The following is a 19505-nucleotide window of genomic DNA, read 5'->3' as shown; positions in this document are numbered from 1 at the left end:
ATTTGTTCACAATTTAAATACGATTATTTTCATCCTACTAAAAGAAACGATGTGAAGCTGATATTTTAGTCACTGGTTTGACTTACTGATGCATAAACAGTATTGAACGATTTTGAGAGAAAGATTACCTGTCTGAACTTGAACAATTACACATCAGAAAGTGTTGCTTGGTCGATCCGAGGCCAGCTCTGTATTGGCCCAAGTTGAGGAAACACTCGGTGAAATGTTTGGAAATTTCCAGAGAAAATAAAATTAACCCATTGTTTCTTCAGAGGCTCAGATGAAGGAACTAAAAAATACTTTTGTGTTCATGTGTACATCCACACTGAGCAACTGCCATGCTTCGGCTGCGCAGTTCCGCCTGACATTGAGGGCTGGCATTATGCAAATATTTGGAGGCGTACATATTAATGATCCCGACTATTGCGTCACAGTGGGTATTGTGTGGAGAACCGACCGTTTTTCAGGGGTGTTTTTCATAAACGTGAATTAAATGAGAACGCGAAAACAGTCCAGTTTGAGATTCACTCTGTCATGTCCATGCACTGAACTCTTGTTATTTGACTATACCAAGGTAAATTCAATTTTGAATTATAGGTCACCTTTAATGTTTCCGTGACGCGTCATTGCTTGTCACGTGACACAGCGCAACCACAACACAGCGCTGAATGAATGATGATCTGCTTTTATGTCATATACCTGACTGAAAGGCTCATTATGCGGGTCATTGTCTTCTCAGGTGTGAATCACATCATTATTCATGATCATTCAAGCACCCATGGATATTGCCTTTCCAAACAAAAAGTGTCTTACAAAATTTAAATCAACGTATTGTTTTATGTAAATAATAATAATAATACATTTTATTTGGCGGACGCCTTTCTAGATACACAAGGACATGTTTAAGAGGGCATAAAAGAAGGAATTACATTAAAATACATTTAGCTTCATAATAATACATTTTACAAAATAGACAACATCTGAAAAGTGCTAAGAACGTCAGAAGAGCAGTAAAAAAGTGTGTCGGGAGGGTTACTGTGGCGATGTAGTACTCTGTAGATTTAAAGATTAAAAGCTTTCTTAAAAAGGTAGGTCTTTAACTTTTTTTTTTAAATGAATTGACTGTGTCTGCCTGTCAAATGTGGGAGGGGAGGGCATTCCAAAGTCTTGGTGCGGAGCAACTGAAGGCCCTGGTCTCTATAGTTGAGAGGCGGAATGTGGGGGTAACAAGAAGGCCAGCCGAGGAAGAGCGGAGGGAGCATGCAGGGACATGACCTAGTAGGAGGTCAGAAATGTAACTGGGTGTGAGATTATGGAGTGCTTTGTAGGAGATGAGGAGGGTCTTAAATTCAATACGGTAGTGCACAGGGAGCCTGTGTGGAATGATAAGGATAGGTGTGATGTGTTCAGATGTTCTGGTACCAGTGAGGATTCGAGCAGCAGAGTTCTAAACAAGTTGAAGTCTGTTTGTCAGCTTAGAAGGGATACCGATGAGAAGGGAGTTGCAGTAATGACAAAGGCATGAATTAAGGTTTCGGTGCTGGATTGTGACAATGAGGGTCTAAGCCTGGAGATGTTGCAAAGGTGAAAGAACGAAGTCCGGGTAATTGCTTTAATCTGGGATTCGAATAAAAGGGAACTTTCCAGAATGACACCAAGGCTTTTGACTTGAGTTGACAGAGGGACAGAGATCTCATCTATGGTAATATTGAAGTTATGCTGTAATGAAAGAGAGGATTTGGAGCCGATGAGCAGGACTTCTGTCTTATTGACATTAAGTTTCAAAAAGTTTGTGTTGTAGTAGAGTAAATGAGTAGGCAGGATAATTTTCACATCACTTTGAAGCAAAAACTCTAGGTGAAAACATCCATTAGTCAAAAGTCTTGTGGACACATATTTAGTATGTGTTTTGTGGCCTTATTTCAGAAACTTTATTTTTGATTTTTCAATAACCATGCATAAACATTATTCTCTAAAAAATACAAACATGTACATACATGTTGCTCACATATTATGGTAGCCCTGTTTGTGCTGAATAGAGTGTAATGACACCTTTGACATTAATGTGTTTATAAGCAACTGAAAAAAGCACAAATGGCAGGGCATGTCAAAACATCTCAAGGACCCCAAAAACACCTTAGACCCCTAAGGGTTAACGTTAACCCTTAAGTATATATAAAAAAAAATGTTTTGAACATTCTGAGAACATTCAAAAGTAACATTTTATTAACTTAATGGGAACATTAACAAAACGTTTTTAGAACATATTTTTGTGGCTGGGTCTAATGGCTGAGGTTGTTGTTAGTGACATGGTACCACAGGGAGTTCCTGTCAGTACACACGTCTTGTCATCTACTCAGTCAAGCACATGCCCATATATAAACCTCAACATCAAAGCAGCTTACATTGGTGAGTACAAAAAAAATCATAAGTTTCCTGTTTTGTATGCATGTGTAACATCTGTAAAAATTGAGTTGTTGACAAAAGCTTGTCGGAGAAAACCCAATTCTGTCTGTTTCTATCTCTCTCAACGTTTCTCACGTACACACTTTTTTTGGAACTTCAAATGAAATTTCAAGCCATTCTGGTGCGCCAGCGCAGTAAAGGTTGTTAAATCCCGCCCATGGGATGTGTGACATCAACTGATTGGCCCTCATCCCACTCCCAGCAGGTAGCTCTGCCGACTCAGCTCCCAAGAAATGAGTTCGGAAGTCTTTTCACTATTTCCTCTCTCCCTGTCTGTCACTCTCTCTCTCTTGCTCAATTCCTCAAGCGCACACTCTGTCAAAATGACACACACTCCCCATTGGTCTGAAGTCAAGCGGAAATCCCAATCAAGCAGAGAAACTAACTCGCTCTCAGCATCCCATGCAGGTCAAGGTCGTTTCCAATGGCAGCGTCAAATGGAAGTAGTTTTTTGCATCCCTAGTGCCAAAGGTGAAATTCCTAAGAGAACGAACAGACAACATTACAAATGCATTTTTTTTTATTGTGTGTGAACAGTTGCATAACTACGGCCATTTTATATGTACTGCATTTTTTGATGGCTGATCTCATATATTTTACTTCCCTCTTTGTCTTGGCTTCTTCTGCCTTTCATCCAGTTGTCTTTCTCCCTTCACCGACAAGCAATGTGTCGATAAAAAGCTACTATATCCAGATTTATTTACTATATTCAGCTTACATTTTCATTTATCCCGAGTAATGTTGTCACAATACGGGAATTTCATACAATACCTTTTCGATTCAATACCTCCAAAAATATATATATATACCATTTTCAGAACCACAGGCTAGTAATAATAGTAATAATAAATGTATAATTATTATAATTTATTTATTTATTATTTCTCTTTAAACGTACAATTGAGTTCTAAAGATACTAAAAACCTGGCCACTATTATACAATAATTATAAATTAATATGAATAAAATACACAACCACAAAATAATAATGTGTTAGGCAGTGCTCGGGACAGTTGATGGAATTTTCACTTGCTTGATCGAGCCGGTGCTCGGTCGTCATGAAAGTTTGCATGTTTTTTTAAGTCTGGTAAATTTAAGCATTCAGTCGATTTTTAGCCATTCAGATTCAAGCATAAAAATATGCGAAAGAGAACTAATTTTACTACTCACGCAAGTCTGTGAGAGACAGCTTGCCAAAAAGGATAGCCTACTGAATTGAGTTTTCTTTCGCGTTTTTTTGTGCTTAAACAGAAAAATACACACAACAAAGCATGTCAAACTGCCCACCTTGCCGAGTATTCACGTAAACACTGTTGGTTATGTCTTAACTGAATGTGAACAGATGAGAAAGAAAACACATGTGTAACAGTATATTATATATGTGTGTAACAGGATCCGTGCATTCGGTATTAAAGTGACAGCAGCCTAATATTCCTGCTGCCGCCTGTGTCATTAGTGTTAATCAAACAACAAAAGACAAAGAGAAAATCACTCACTGATCTTGACAGAAATTTTTTTTGTAGCCTTAACAAGGATTAATCTATATTTAATTTATACAGGGAAGACTATGCAGTGTTATTTTACATTTGATTCAATTTGTGTACCTGAATACTGTTAGACTTCACCGGAAAAACTTAAAACACTGTTTACTTTTTCTTTGTTCTGTTTTATTTATTTGAGCTGTTGCTTATAATTTGTTTATTTGTTCTTATTTTATTACTGAAGACTATTAATAATGTTTGAACTTTATATTAGTTAGGTTAGTAGTTTTTTGCTGGGGTATTGAAATTGGAATCAATCAAGTTTACCGGTATCTAAAATGTTGGTGGCTTATTTATTAGAATACATGTTATTTATTAGAATACAGTGTTAAATGGGTCAAAACAACAACAACAAAACTTTAATTTATTTATTGATTTATATTTTTTTAGTGGGGGCCAGTAAAAAATTTGGCAGTGCAAGTGAAAGTTTGAACCACTGGCTCAACTGGGCCATTTGAAAAAATCCTTAAAGCGTTGAGCTCTGATATATATAAACTGGTTTAAACACATTGATACTAACTAATATATAGAAATATGCATTACATCCATTTTGAAAAAAAAAAAAAAAACTTTTTAGAAGCTTTATTTGTCATTGACCCCAATGTAGTAGAGGTCCTGGGTAAGATTTGTATGCACTTCATTTAGCGGAGAATATCTCAACTGTTATAGACTGACCCTATTGAACAACGTGGGATGTGTGCCAAAATCTCTACCCGGGACGAAAGTCCTGAAAATTACCACAACAGGGGACACTATTATCACAGTACAGGTGAATGGGACTTTTTTTTTTAATAGATATTCTCATACATTTCTACCATTTATAAGCATTTATATTAATCAAATGCTTGCAAAAACAAGCATTTGATTAATATACAGACATTTTATATCCAACCTTGCTATTATCATTGGAACGTTAACTTAAAGTGAAAAATACAAAACAACAGGTTTATTCCCTGTGTTGCAAGGTAAAACTTTCACAACAGAGTCCAGGTATGGGGATGATGATGAGAACTCATTCAGTGATAGGATTTTTACAACTATTGCCTCCCTTGCATTTGCAGTACTTGCAACAACGGATACCAGCTACCCGACAGGGACACCCATCCTTGTGTGCACACTTGCCACACGAGCAGGGATCTGGCAAACCTTCAGGTTTTGAGATTACAATCTCAGGGACTAATAAACTGCCCTTTCTTACAAAACCATAAGCATCTGCATTTAAGATCGAGGTGGCGTCTGTAAATGGTGCTTGGACCCAAAGCTGCTGTTGATAATAGGCTCTTTGTTTATGCTTTCTTGCATTAGTTGAGGTGCAAGCGGTCCTCTCAAAGTCCATCTTAAGGGCATTACTATCAAACGCAGCAATGCGCAGGTCGTCAAATGTCTCCATGTCCGTTGATGGTTTGAGACATTTGACCAAGAATGTTTCCGCCATTTGTATTGCACTCTCTGTTAGCTGTGGACAGTTGAAATTGAGAATCAGAGAAGAGTTGTCTGGTTTGCGGACAGTGTTCAGAGCTGCAAGTTTGGTTGATATTTTGCTGGTTGTATCGCACACAGTCAGCGCATGTAGTGCTGGGAGACACTGTGTGAGCTCGTCTCCCAGCGCTATGCAGATGGTTGTTTCCAGCATAGTCTTAGTAATACAAGTGCACTGGATTCTTGAGCATTGAGTTTCTGAGTAAATTCTTTTGATGACTGTCATAAAAAACAAATGGTGATGTCACTTGTAGTCTTGCAAACCGAGAGAGAGAGATCAGTAAGGAATGTCATTAAGTGCTGAGTATGGCAGCTTTGTCAACTTTAAGCCCAGTACTATGGGCACTATGCAGATGCTTTTTAATAAAATGGAAATTAGACATAGATGCAAGACAGGATTATAGCAGATTCAGCTCTTAATCCTGAATTTGAAGTCTGACCCCCCTTGGGGATTTATTTAGTTTTATTTAAAAAAAAAAATCTGCTGCATTCAGCTGCAGATTTTAACTTAGCACAGAGAACAATGGCTATGCAGTATATCTTAAATATTTCAATGCACTTTGCACTTGAGCAATAAGATTAAAATTTCATTCTTGCAGACCCATTTTGTCCTGTAAGGAATGCTGACACAAAATGTGAATTATAAAAAAAGTAGTCATTTTAGTTCAATTTTGACATCTTGACTTTTTGCACAAATGTAGCAAAAGTGGAGCAGATTTAAGTGAGCTGTTGTCATGGGGCAAGCAAATCTTCAAAGTGTTGGGTCATAAATGCAGTAATGCTCACTGCTACATGTGCTTAAGACATGCATAAAGATGTGACTCTTAAGCCGAGATTTACCACTTCCTCAAAGGTGTAAGGCTAGCCTAGTAGAGATGCATCTGCGTGTTATATAAGCTTGTTTTTTAATACTTCTAAAGATGCTAAATTATTGCTCGCAGTTCAAATCATTTCTCACAATCTAATTGTGGTTCAGGACTACAGACAAATGCGATTTTTACAAATAAACATTATCAACCATGATCTTTAGTTTTCTTCTTTAAGCTCTTCTTTACTCATTTATTGAATTGCCAAAAGTTAAGACATGTTTTACAAAACTGGATAAAATGCAAAATGCGTGTACTGGATTAAAAAATTCAATAATATAATGTATTAAAATAATTGTGCATATATTGTATATTGCATACTGCTTCACATGCTACTATTTAAAAAACAATGTGCAGTATGAAGTATACACTGAGTAGTATGTAATAATCAGCAGTGTCACAATAGTATTTCATTCTCCAGATGTCACAATCAGAGACATTTATATTTTGGAAAATATAAAATCAATAATTTTGGGGATTACATCACATCACATAATCCAGCAAGGATAGAGGTCCTCGTTGAGATCTTGAGACTTGCATTCCTATTCATTCTGTCTCACATAAACACACGGGAAGGGTGCATTATTATTTAATGTGGCCTTTGGATACTGACAACCACTGTTAATTATACAGAAGGTCACGTAACACCAGTCAGGAGCTGTTGCAAGACACGACAGGTTAAAGTGGTATCCAAGGACTAAAGAAACTGCAAATTAAGTGTTAAAGAGCATTATAGTGTTAACGTAACATTTATTTGTTTTTGTTTTTATTTATTTGTTCTTGTTTTTATTTATTTGTTCTTTTTGACTCCGTTAAGAGTGATATGAATGAGAAACCCTGAAGTCTGAATGATCAATTGGTGAGCATTTGACAAGTAGCCTTATTGTGTATTCACTATTGGCCATGTCTTGTCCCTTGACTCACACCTTTTTTTCCTTTCGCTTTTATTTTGTTTGGTCTTGAGCTGTCCTTGGTCCTAAACGTCTACATGCATACTAAGTATTGTGCATCTCTGGTCAGAGGGCATTCATTTCAATGCTCTTGAAGTTCTGGCTGCAGTATTACATCTTTAGAAAGCTGTAGTGTAGTCTTAATACTGCACCTTGTGTTTTCCTAGTTAAATTATTAATATACAATCAAAAAGCAATATCTTAACTTGACTATAATAAGCAATATCTTAACTGAAGGAAATATTAACTGCAAGGCAGCAAAAGAATAGTGTTTAGCCTAGATAAGCTCACTTGAAACTTTGTACAGTGTAAAAGTGACTATAAATTGTTAAATATATGCAAAGAAGACAAGACCAATCACAATTTAGTATGCAAATGTAAGACCAATCATACACGTTTTTTAAAAAGGACTCTGTTTACGTGCACCCTTGGCAATACAGTGATTAATCCCATGTGAACACAATACTTTGATCAAATTGATACGATTAAGCCCATAATGTAGTAAAATATGTGCCGTATGCCAATTTTAATTCCAGTAAGAGGCATGTCAAGTCAACACTTTAATCGCACCTATTCCACTCTGACCAAAGTATGCATGTGCTTGTGATGTACACAGATTAATTTAGATACATTTTTTTATTCTTTTAATATGTTCTTTGGGGTTCACTTATAATGTTAATAGTGAATTTTTTTTATTTTTTTTTTTTTCATTCTGACCCTCTGTCTGAAATGATCTGTTTTTTAGGGGCGGCTCCTTTAAGGCTTGTCAGTAAACAGCCACTGTTAAGATTGGCTAACGTCATTGCATAGGAAATAGTATCAACACCTACTCGTTATTGCACGCGAGTAAGTGCTTTTGAAAACATTATCCATATAAAACCATCATTCACACACACAAATACATTTTGTGATGCAGCTGCTGTCAGATCCAATACAGCTGACTGCTTCATCGGTCAACAAAAGTTTCTTTGAGAAGTCTCCATTACACTGTGGCTCGTTTACAAACAATCGGCTGTCAAATTCTCCAAACTGGGCTGTCACGATTCCTCGATTAAAATCGAGTACTCGATTTAAATTTAAATCGATTGCAATTTACCCGTGTCGAGTATTGGTAAAATACCGGAAGTGGCGCATTCTACGGACAAGAATCCATGAACCGCATTATTAGACCGGTTTCTAAGGCTGCATGGTGTATTAAAACCATTTAAAAAACATACTATAATATTGTGCTATTGTAAATTCACAAAGGCAGATTTGTAAAGTAAATCATTTATAAACCTACGCCAAAACAAGGAGAATATATCAATATCTTTCTAAATATGCGAACTGTTCATCGCGATTTCAAAATAAAAGTTTAAACCCTTGCTCTGAGTTAGCATGTTTTGATGTCCACATATTCTTGTTCAATAAATTAGTGGCTTTCGCATTTCTATCGTAAAGAGGTGGCCAAATATTAAAGATTAAAGGCACAATATGTAGGTTTTTTTCACCACAAGAGGGCGCAGTTTCCAACAATAACAAAGGTGTAGGTTTATGACACAGTGATGAGCTGAATGATAAGACTTGCTGTCAAGCTGATGATGGATCTAATAATGTTTATGGATGAGTGCAAACATTCATGTTTTTTAACATTACAGTGGTATGAAGCAGGTCACGATTGCTAAAGAGACAGAGTCCCGCGGATATAAAGGAATAAGGACATTTAATTCTACCGAATTACCCGCAAGTGCTGGATTACTCACACTGGTCAGTTTATTAGACGAATTAAACTTGTGAGGTAACGCAGCGCTGTTTCACTTGGTCTAACGTTACACTATCACACTAAACGGCATTTAAATGTGTGTTGAAAGTTTAAATGTGTGTACGTGTTAGTTCGTTTGCTATACGAAACTAGCAGTAAGCTAGATCAACATTAGAATAACATACTGACCATATTCTAACATTTCATCATGTTGAGCTAACGTTATATAACATTGATTTGTTTTATGTACATTTGCTCACCTGTCTAATAAAGCTGTCAAGTCGCGACTCGTGAAGCTCTGTCAAGTCCAAGTTAGTCGCGGACGTGGAGCTCTCGGCATCTCAAAAACGCCACGCTGATGTTGATCCTCATTTTAGTTCTCCTTGTTTGTCCCAAAGTCTGCTTGCCATGGTCTATGTTTGAAAGAAACAAGAACTGCGTGCCGCTAAACGTTACGCACTACGCAGTTGTCCACATCTGTCGCCATGGTTACATCATGGCTATGGCAGTATGAACGGAAACCGAGGATAGCGCGGATATTGCGTCATTGACAGGCGACATTTTTTTCCGGGACGGCCACTTATTTAAAATAGGAATTTCTCTGAAATAAAAAATCTTTGGAGACTTTTGGGATATTGTAAGTACACAACTGCAGGAAATATATCACACTGTGCAAGTGATTTTTGGATATTTTATTACAAAATTCGTACATATTGTACCTTTAAGTTAACATTTGAATTAAATGTGTTACGTTCCCCTAACCGTCTAGGGGTCGGGAGGGGAGGTAACAAAGGTAAAAGCGTAAAATAAAAAAAAAGGAAGGCGAGAACACACTTCAATCCTCTGTCCCAGAGTGAAGACAACACCAGATGATATATAATCAAAGAAATGATTATATTTAATAAAAAAAAATTTAAAATCATAAAAAAAAGACCAAAAAAATAATAATGACAGAACATAGGTTACTAGGGAGCAATGGCTCAGGGGAGAGCAAGGCCTAAAATTACAAACAAAACAGCCCACTAACTAATTTTGGGAGGAGTCTTAACTAACCTAAGAAAGGTTAAACAAAAATAAATAAACTTCACTCAACTCCCTTGTTACACAAAAACAGGGACAAAAGCAGTATTAAAAGAAAAAGGCACTCACCCCCTACAGCTTCCCTCACAATAGTAACTATTAAACAGGTTAACAGGAACACAATACCTTCTGCTTAATTTTTAGTTGAAGTGAGATCTATAGGGGTCACTGCTAAACTCAGTTAGCCACCGCTAACTCACAAATACGGTCTCTGAATGTCAGAAGCAAACATATTTCACAACAGCGTTCATTCTGGAGCAGAGGAGAAGTGCGTCTCACTGCTGCAAACACTGGACTGCCCCATTATACTCTCCGTCTCAGGCACACTCACAAAATAGTTACAGGTGCTGATGATTAGGCCTGAGAGCGAGTAGAGAGAGAGAGAGAGAGGCTGCGTTCGGAATCGCATACTTCCCTACTATATAGTAGGGGAAAAAGAGTAGGCGAGCGAAAAGTATGTACGAATCATAAAAGAGTGGGCGAGAATAACCTGGGTGACGTGCTAATTATCGCGAGATTCGGACTTAAGTGCGTTCAAATATGCCTACTTTCCTACTATATAGTAGGCGAAAATAGTACGTGAAGGAAGCAGTACGTTCGAAACATCAGTATTCATAAAAGAGTAGGGGAGAAGTTCCCGGATGGCTTACTGCTTCCGGCCCGATTTTTGAGTGCTCAACCGATGGATACTCTTCTATGACAGGAGGCCACGCGAGAGCATACGTCATTATCAAACATCACGGAGATCAGCGACGCCGGGGGTTTTCAAATGTGAGTAAACACGGTTCCTTATGTGTTAAACTACTATAGAGTAAACGTTTTAACTGTTGAAGATGTAGTTAGACAGTATAGTATAGTTGTGATTTTGCTGTAAAAACATGTTTTGTATAGCTAGCTAACAGGGGAGCTCTAAGCACACGTAACGTCTCTAAAGTGGATTTACATAACCATAATTAAACACGCTTATTTAAAATGTCTATTTACATCTGAAAGGAAAATATTGTAAGTATTGACATATTGCAGATGAGCACATCACAACATGAAAAAGACATCTGAGTGATGTGTGGCATTATTATAGGATAACGTTAATTCACTGTTGTCAACACTGTTGACATTTGACAAATGTGCTGTAAATAAGGTAAATAAACAAATCTATAAAGTAACTAAACATGTTTTTATTCAGACTGGTGTGAGCACTGAGGATGAGGAGCCCAGAGCTGAATCCTGGAAACGGTGCCATGGATGAGACGCTCCATCTCTCCATCTGCCCTTATGAGTCTCTCCATCTCTCCATCTGCCCTTATCGCCTCAGATTGTGAAGCGCAGCGCAGCAACAAGCTCCGGCACGAAGGCACGGTCACCTCTGGTGAATTCATCAGAATAAAGCCGCAGAATGGGAACCGCTGTGTTGAGATGGCAGTAGATGTGGGGCTCAGCGCCTGTAAATACATGCTTGTAGTTTGAATAAAGATTTGTTTCATGTGTTGTTGAATTGTATATGCATTTGTTTATTGTGTGATGGTTACTTTTATTTGTTCTTTTACTCATTTATTCATGTTTCTTATTGTTGTCAGTATATAAAATATAATTATTTAATGTATGCATTAATTCATTGCTTGACTGACAATTGACCGTTCGCCCCTCCCCCAAAACGGCTATTGTCCAATCACACATCATAGCAACCGTTACTATGTGAGCAGGTCCGTCAAACATTGACTCCAAGCAAGATGGTGAAGCGGTGCGCCCACGGCGTTTGTAAATCGGACACTAGATACCCCGAGAGATTGTCTGGAGGAGTTGTGTTCTTTCCGTTTCCAAAGCCGAAAACACAACGTGCGCTGTCCCTACAATGGATAAAACAGTGTGGACGGCCCCACTCCCAGTTAAATGTGTCGAACATGGTTAACTCGCGTGCAGCGTGCGTGAGACTGAGACACTGAGATTAGTCAAAGACACATGGAGAAAGCAGATCAAGAGGATCCACAAAGGAAGTACGTTTTCTAAAGTGTTGTTGTTAACATGATATTTTCGGGGGGAAATGAGCAGCAGTCACTAGCAGTGCAGGCAGCACCTGCAGACTAAGTTACAGTTTAGTACGTTAGAGGAGTGCACCGTGCACGTTCGCAACGGGGAACGCATGAAGCTTACTTGACAACATCAGTTCATATCAATATCGTAACGAATAGAAATAATGTACGGTTATCTGCATCTTTCCGTCTATTATGTATAGTTACTTTTTAAACACGAAAATCGCATTCAGCATTACACCCAAGCGGTTGCGGTTGTCGTGGTAATGAACAACCTGCTTGTTAAAGAGAATGTATCTGAGGCAAAATGACTAAATATGCAGCGCGAGTTATATATTTCTAACTCCAAACAATTAGCCACTGAAACAGCTTATAGAATCTTCTTCAAGGCTGTGCTGGTTGCATTTGAGGTAACGTTACAGGTTATGGGGTTTCTCAGATTTCGCTTGAGACCGGTTTGAGAGCATTATTAGCCTCGATAGTAGTCGTGTCTCCTTCATTGCGTATTTTTATATTTTGAATATATCCCTCCACTGCATACTGTAACCCCTTTTGCCTCGATCTGGAGGATATCGCGGAGGTATTGCTCCAAAAAAGGTCACTGACGCACCTCTTCCCGTCATGGCAATCTGTGGCGCTGGTCGTGTTTGACCATTTGTTTGACGGGCGTAGCAACAATAACTAGGGGGCGTGGCTTTTGCGAACGGTCAATTGAGATGTTCACGTGTATTCATGCATAACTCATATGACAAAAATTACATTTTGCTTGTTTTATTAAATTATATCATTTTTTGTATATAAAAAAGTAATATAATTAAGTATTGGTTAGCATTTAATATTATTTTGTTTAAGTTTTGGGGTGGGCTAACAATGCAATTCATTCTGAGGTAATATTAATTTTTAAGGAGCTATACTTACATTTTTCGAGTATAAAGTCAACAGTTTTCTCCAAAGGAGATCTTCGAGCAGCGGCCCGTCTCCTTGTGCAGACATTACAAACGCTGAGGAAAACTGTTCTAGGTTGTGCTGTCGGGTTACTGATGTTATGAAGTGTTAGTGCACCTGCCACTCATATAATTTAAACTTATAAACTTATTACATAAAGATCATGGAAAGATACCATAGTTGTATCTAACAATGAACAATCATAATGACAAAACAGAAAACATAAAGATCATTGGTTTGTGTATATCATAATATGATATTTATACACAGGAAAAAAGAACAATAACAAGGCTAAATATCTTTAAATAGTTCTTCATAATACATTAAAAATTGTTTTGTTGTTATAAGTCTGAGGGATGAAACGAGAGGTAAATTCATCAAGAAAAGAGGAAAACTTAAAGGAGAAACTTTTTGGGTATAAAATAAAGAAATTAACGACATATTCAAGAGGTGACGATTTTGGGGTTTCTTAAAAAAAAATATCGTTATAAGGATAAAATTGTGAGTCACATTAGTAGGGTTTAAAATATGACAACTTAAATCAACCCTAAATGTATTCACAAAATAAATTGGCAGCTGTTTCTTCAACAATACCACAAGATGAGCAAGTTTCATCAATATCAAGATATTTACAGATAGATGAATTAAACGTGTCGTTCATCTTTTAAGTTGTTGCGCTTATGATAAGGCGTCGTAGGTCACATGATAACGTCAACATGGCGGATGATGTCGGATCGCATTCATACTCAACGAGATTTGGCTATAAAGGTACCTACTCTTTTAGCGCTCGTTAAGTAAGTACTCATTGAAATTAAGTACCTACTCATTGAGTATGCGATTCCGAACGCAGCCCGTGAGAAAGAGAGACAGGAAGCAAACAAAAACACAGGGCACACAACCACGCCCACCCTTTCAGAAGTAACGCAAATCAAAGAGGTTCAGAAGAAAATAATCATAATATTAATAAATAAATAAATGAATACGTCCTTGGTCCTTGGACGTAATAGTTGTTTGGCAAATATTAAAGGTAGGGTAGGCGATTTTTTGGAGAGGCTAGCAATAGCAAGCTAGCTATAAAAGCATAAGATTCTACCCTCCCTTCAGAGCACTCTCCAAAGCCACGCCTCCTTCAAAACACAAAAAGCTTCACGAGAGACGCCGGTTAACTACCTCATAACTACCTCAAAGCACATAACATTACAATAATAATGAACGTAAACAACTTAAAGAGCACTGAACTGTATCACCTGACTGCTGCAGATCCATTCCGGCATTGATAGTGTTGCCATTGAAACGCATAAATTTGAGTCACAAACCGCTCTGAATATAACGTCACAGGTTTCCATCTGTTCGAAATTACAGTAGTTATGGTGTGAACGAAGCATAAGCTTGTGGTTTTGGTTCAGGAGAAACTGTAAAAAGTGGCATCTGTTTCAATTGTGTGATCGGTGACTGAGCATGAAACACGCGGATGACGTGTGTATGGAAGTAAAATAATGACAAATGTTTTTGCTTGAAAAAAAGCTTGTTGAATTGCACTACTTGAAAAAATATTCATTGCATTAACCCTGCTTGCATTTTAATGCATTGCATTTTTAGGGCTTGCATTTTTATGGGCTGAAATTCAACATGGTTGTATATTTAAGCTGTGAATAATCCATAATCACCTTTCAGATTTCCCTTCCAAAATGTTCATTCTGTTTAAAAATACAGCCTATAATATTCGACAGGCAATTTTCAGTCCATTTGATTTCGCTGTACAAATTCGCTTCCATAAATTCAGTGGTTCAAATTCGACAGAAAATTTGACATTTGACATACGGGAACGGCAGGAATATCAGTAGATTGCCGATTGATAATCTCCATAACTGTTTAGTCGACCTCACCAGCAGGCACTCACCCCCTTTAAGTTGCAAGCGACTGTTGACGAAGACTAGAGCAACGGGTGAGAGTCATTCATTCATAAAAACGGATTTACCGAAATGGAGCAAGCGGTCAGTATTTGTGATGATTATCAGGGCGGAAAAGCTGATAAAGACTCAAAACCTGTGTTTACATTGAAGTCTTCGCAGTTAGTTTTGCATGTAAGCAGCTTTCTCTACCGTGAACGAGATTATAATGTTATTCCCCGATGCTGATGTACAGATCAAACATTAAATAGACATATATTTCTCTCGGTTGTTTAGTTTTCTTAACTTTATATCGCGGCGTTGTGCTGCAGAACTGAGGATTCCCAAAATACGTCATTCTCCAGGATACCCCTGCGGTCAGGACACTTAACGCTTAATGGACTAATACAGTCTAAAATATATAAAAGACCTCGCACCTTATTGGGAATGTAGGCTATACTATAGGGAACAGGCTTGATTAAATAAATGCTTGTTTATATTGAGGAGGACGTTTTAAGCTATGCAATGTATATGTCAAAAGATCAAGGCAAATTTGATTTCTCATGTCATGGCCCCTTTAAAACTAGCTAGTAACACACCTACTGCATGTGAGTTCATCCTATATTCTGTGTATATGGGTGTGTGAGTAATGGTGGTAAAAAATAAACACAATTCTTTGTGAATAATCAGAATAATGAAAATTGCATGTAAAAGGGAGTGAAGAGTTTTGCTTGAGTCATGTAAACATCTTACTGCTATTAAGTCCTTACTCTGTTTATTGGAAATAATCACGTTATTGGTGCACGTTAAGTCAATGGGAGATTCTTAAGGTACATTCACATTTACTGTGCTCCTTGAATTCATTCTAAATAACAAATTCCTATGGATAATTTGAAAAGTAATAAATTCTCCTTTAAATATATATTTTATTTTTACCAACCATGCATAAACTCACATATTATCATAGCACATTTTGTACGGAATACAGTGTATTCAGACTTTAGCCATTAAAACGTTATAAGTAGCAAACTAAGCCACAAATGCATGTTGTCGCAGAAAAGGCAGCATCAACCACTTCGCCAAAACAACTTATTCTGGTTAAGTACCGTCTGAATAACATTTTTAAAGTACAAAAACAAAAGGCGGAAATTATCCACTACTATAGTGTATGTTTGAATGGATTTGTAGCTAAATGTATTCCTGTAATAAAGCAAATGTGTATTTCCTCATTGAACAGATGCTATAGCCCAAAGCAATTTACAAATAGAGTAATTTAACACGAGTGGCCTAAGTGGAAATAAGCATCTCTTCTAGTTCTAATAGGGAGCCATAAGCTGATTAACTCTGACAAGGTAGTTTAAAGTTTTAGCTACTTCAACACACTCAAGCTCTTCAGCAAGACTAAAGGTTTGTAACCTGCACACTTGGACAGGCCTGTCATGTCCTTTTCCGGTAGTGCATCTCATACAGTCTTCATGCTTCCACCATCGTTCCTTGTTTTCCTCTAGTTTTCAAAAGATGGACAGATCAGCATAATGTTTCTGCGAATGAGGAGCTCTCTCGGTTCAGTCAAGGACTTGACTTCAATAATGAATACTATGTCTTTCAGCAGAAATGATTCATGCACCAAGTTTGAAAGAACCCAAAGACTAAAAATGTGCCAGTGTGAATCATTCAGATTGAAGACATTTGGAATTAGAAATAAGATAGATAACTCAAGGAATCATTTTATGCCAAGTTGCAAGAATTAGTCTTCATCCCGACCTTTCAAACGAGTGGAATTTGCTTACCAAGCCACTCCCCCGTACATACGGGTATATAAGATGGCGGCACGCATCCACTCATTCAGATTTATGCTGAGGATCCTAGACAGGGATCCCGGCCATTCAGCGGTCATTTCAGCGCCACAGCTACTGAACTGAGTTACGAGTGTTGGCGATGCAGATGCTGGCAAGCTGTAGTGTGCCATTTTGGCAACTGCCCTTACACAGTCGTAACCTACCCAGCGCCCCACTTAAGGCCAAAAATTAATAGTCCTCCATGCCAGCGGGATGGAATGGACAAGGCTTAACTCAGAGGTGATTGGGTCTCCCAAGTGAGTTTTCAGTCTTCGACATTTACAACGGGCTTTATTTCCTTTTTAAAACCCTGTAGGCCTGGAAGATGACAGTAAAGATTTTGAAAGGCCATAAGCTCTGTTTCAAACTCTAGTCTACATATGATCTATGGAACCTCATAAATGACTTGCTTGAAACACCAGCAACGAATAGGCAACAACACTCTTAATTGTCACTCATGCACATTACACAAATATCTATCCTTGCGTAAAGTGGACAAGAGACGGTGATAATGCTCAGAGCTGATTCCAGTAGTTTGGTGTTGACACGTCAGCTCCATGCTCTAATAAGCAAAACATAAATACACAAATATATACATTTCTCTCGACTCGTCTGTTATCATGAATCTATTGATTTTTTTCACAAAGCTCTTTGCAGTTCATTCTTGGAACATACAGTACATTATAAAATACAAGGGCATTATAAAATGTATCAGTTAGTTAAAAAGTGTAAAAAAAAAAAAAGAAGAAGGAAAATTGACATACACTATGACTGTTCAAAAGTTTTGGGTCAATTTATTTATTTATTTTAAAGAAATTAAAACTTTTATTTACTAAGAACTCATTCAATTGATCAAAAGTGACAGTAAAGTAATGTTACAAATAATTATATTTAAATGCTGTTCTTTTGAAAAAAAATATATATATATTTTGCAGCACATCATGTTACACTGAAGAAATAGCTGCTGAAAATTCAGCTTTGCCATTACAGGAATAAATAACATTTTAAAACATTAAAATAGAAAACATTTTTTAAATTGTAAAAATATTTCACTTATAAATTGCAATAATATTTCTGCTCTTAAAAAAGTTGTTGTTTATGATAAATACTTATCATACGTATTCACTTTTAATAATTTGATATACTTACTTTTAATTAGGCTCATATGGCAGGACTGATTGTTGATTTCTTTATGTTCATAATTTAGCAGTTTATGTGCTAATTATAAATAACTGATTTAAAATTGGTTCCAGGACTTCAGTCTGCATCTTAAAGTGTGATAAATAGATGTTAAGTACGAATGTTTATTTTTTTATTTTTTTATGGAAAACATTAGAAAAGGTGATATGGTCCTGTGTTTGATCTTTGAAAAAGTCTCTCTAAGCATTTAATTTACTCTGTTTTTTTTTTCTTGCAGTACGAGTTCAAGGCAAAGAGCGTGAAGAAGAAGAAAGTGAGCATAGGGGTTTCTGTAGACGGGGTCAAAGTGGTGCTGCGCAAGAAACCCAAGGCATGTGTCATCAGACCTACACCTCTGACATCACACATTGACCTTTACTGAATATCCTTATTCTGTATAACTACAGTCCTAGAAATTAGGAGTTTATATGTTTGTTCACATGCATAACGAGACCCTGACACTTGTCTTGTTTTGACCTCCAGAGGAAAGAGTGGACGTGGGATGAGAGCAAGATGCTGGTTATGCACGACCCCATATACAGGTGAGACAGAAATTGTAACAAAATAAATTGTATTTCAACCGTATATATTAAAGTTTAGCCTATGCTTTATTCTTTTTCTCCTCTTTTTCCTCTAAGGATCTTCTATGTATCCCATGATTCTCAGGATCTGAAGATATTCAGCTACATTGCTCGTGATGGATCCAGCAACTTGTTTAGATGCAATGTGTTCAAGTCCAAAAAGAAGGTAGAGTCTCCTTTCACTTAGAAAGAAAAGAAATGGTCTTCTGTTACTCTCTTTCTCTGCCCCGAACCAAAGAATAATATCATGCATGCCATTTTTTTCAGTCCGTCTTATCCTTGAGCGAAGGCCTTAACCATGAAATCCTTCACCTGTTTGTCTCTGTTGTCTCTGCTTTTCCTCTCAATTGTTGCACTTTGCTTTTTTCATAGAACTGTAGTAGCACAGAATGAACAATAACACAAAGCACAATAAAAGGATTTTATATGATACAATCAAGAAAAGCATGTCAAAAAGCTATCCTGCAATATCCTATCCAAAATATTAAGAAAAGAAAATATATATTTTATAAATATTTTTGGTCAGTGTATTTTACGAATAACAGTATATAAGGTATATACTGTATATCTTGTACATATAAGATTCTCTAAATGTCTCTAAATCTCTATTTTCACCTCTCTCCCCGCTCAGAGTCAGGCCATGCGGATAGTGCGGACAGTCGGTCAGGCGTTTGAGGTGTGCCATAAGCTGAGTCTGCAGCACGCTGAGCAGAATTCAGATGAGCAGCCAGACGGCCCTGCAGACGGCCAAAGCGATCAGTCTGGAGAAGAGCCCAGCCCTGAAGGTGAGACCATGCCTTCACATCAGAGCATTCATTCCTTAAAACACGCCATCATAGAATAAATCAAAGCTGTGGAGCTTTGTCAAAGCTTTGACAGCATTTCGGTGATATTTTTCATGTGATGTTTAAACGTGCTGATCAT

At 37.3% G+C, this 19505-nt stretch overlaps 1 protein-coding gene across 4 annotated transcripts in view; it reads left to right on the top strand.

Annotated features, from left to right (window-relative positions):
- si:dkey-34e4.1 (carboxyl-terminal PDZ ligand of neuronal nitric oxide synthase protein) overlaps nucleotides 1-19505 on the top strand; it is a 75625-nt gene that overhangs the window by 19249 nt on the left and 36871 nt on the right. For all 4 annotated transcript variants that reach the window (XR_008805913.1, XM_056243841.1, XM_056243840.1 and 1 more), the window contains exons 3-6: nucleotides 18239-18331; nucleotides 18484-18542; nucleotides 18639-18747; nucleotides 19213-19366. Coding sequence is in view for 3 of the 4 variants with exons in the window: in XM_056243841.1 (XP_056099816.1) it covers nucleotides 18239-18331; nucleotides 18484-18542; nucleotides 18639-18747; nucleotides 19213-19366 (415 nt within the window). In the remaining variant the exon portion in view is untranslated. The remainder of the gene's footprint in view (nucleotides 1-18238; nucleotides 18332-18483; nucleotides 18543-18638; nucleotides 18748-19212; nucleotides 19367-19505) is intronic.

The sequence above is a fragment of the Rhinichthys klamathensis genome, unplaced genomic scaffold (genome assembly GCF_029890125.1).
Source record: "Rhinichthys klamathensis goyatoka isolate OS25496 unplaced genomic scaffold, OSU_Roscu_1.1 h1tg000850l_1, whole genome shotgun sequence".
Taxonomy (NCBI): domain Eukaryota; kingdom Metazoa; phylum Chordata; class Actinopteri; order Cypriniformes; family Leuciscidae; genus Rhinichthys; species Rhinichthys klamathensis.
The sequence above is the reverse complement of the archived record's forward strand: the minus strand, read 5'-3'. Positions and strand labels throughout refer to the sequence as shown.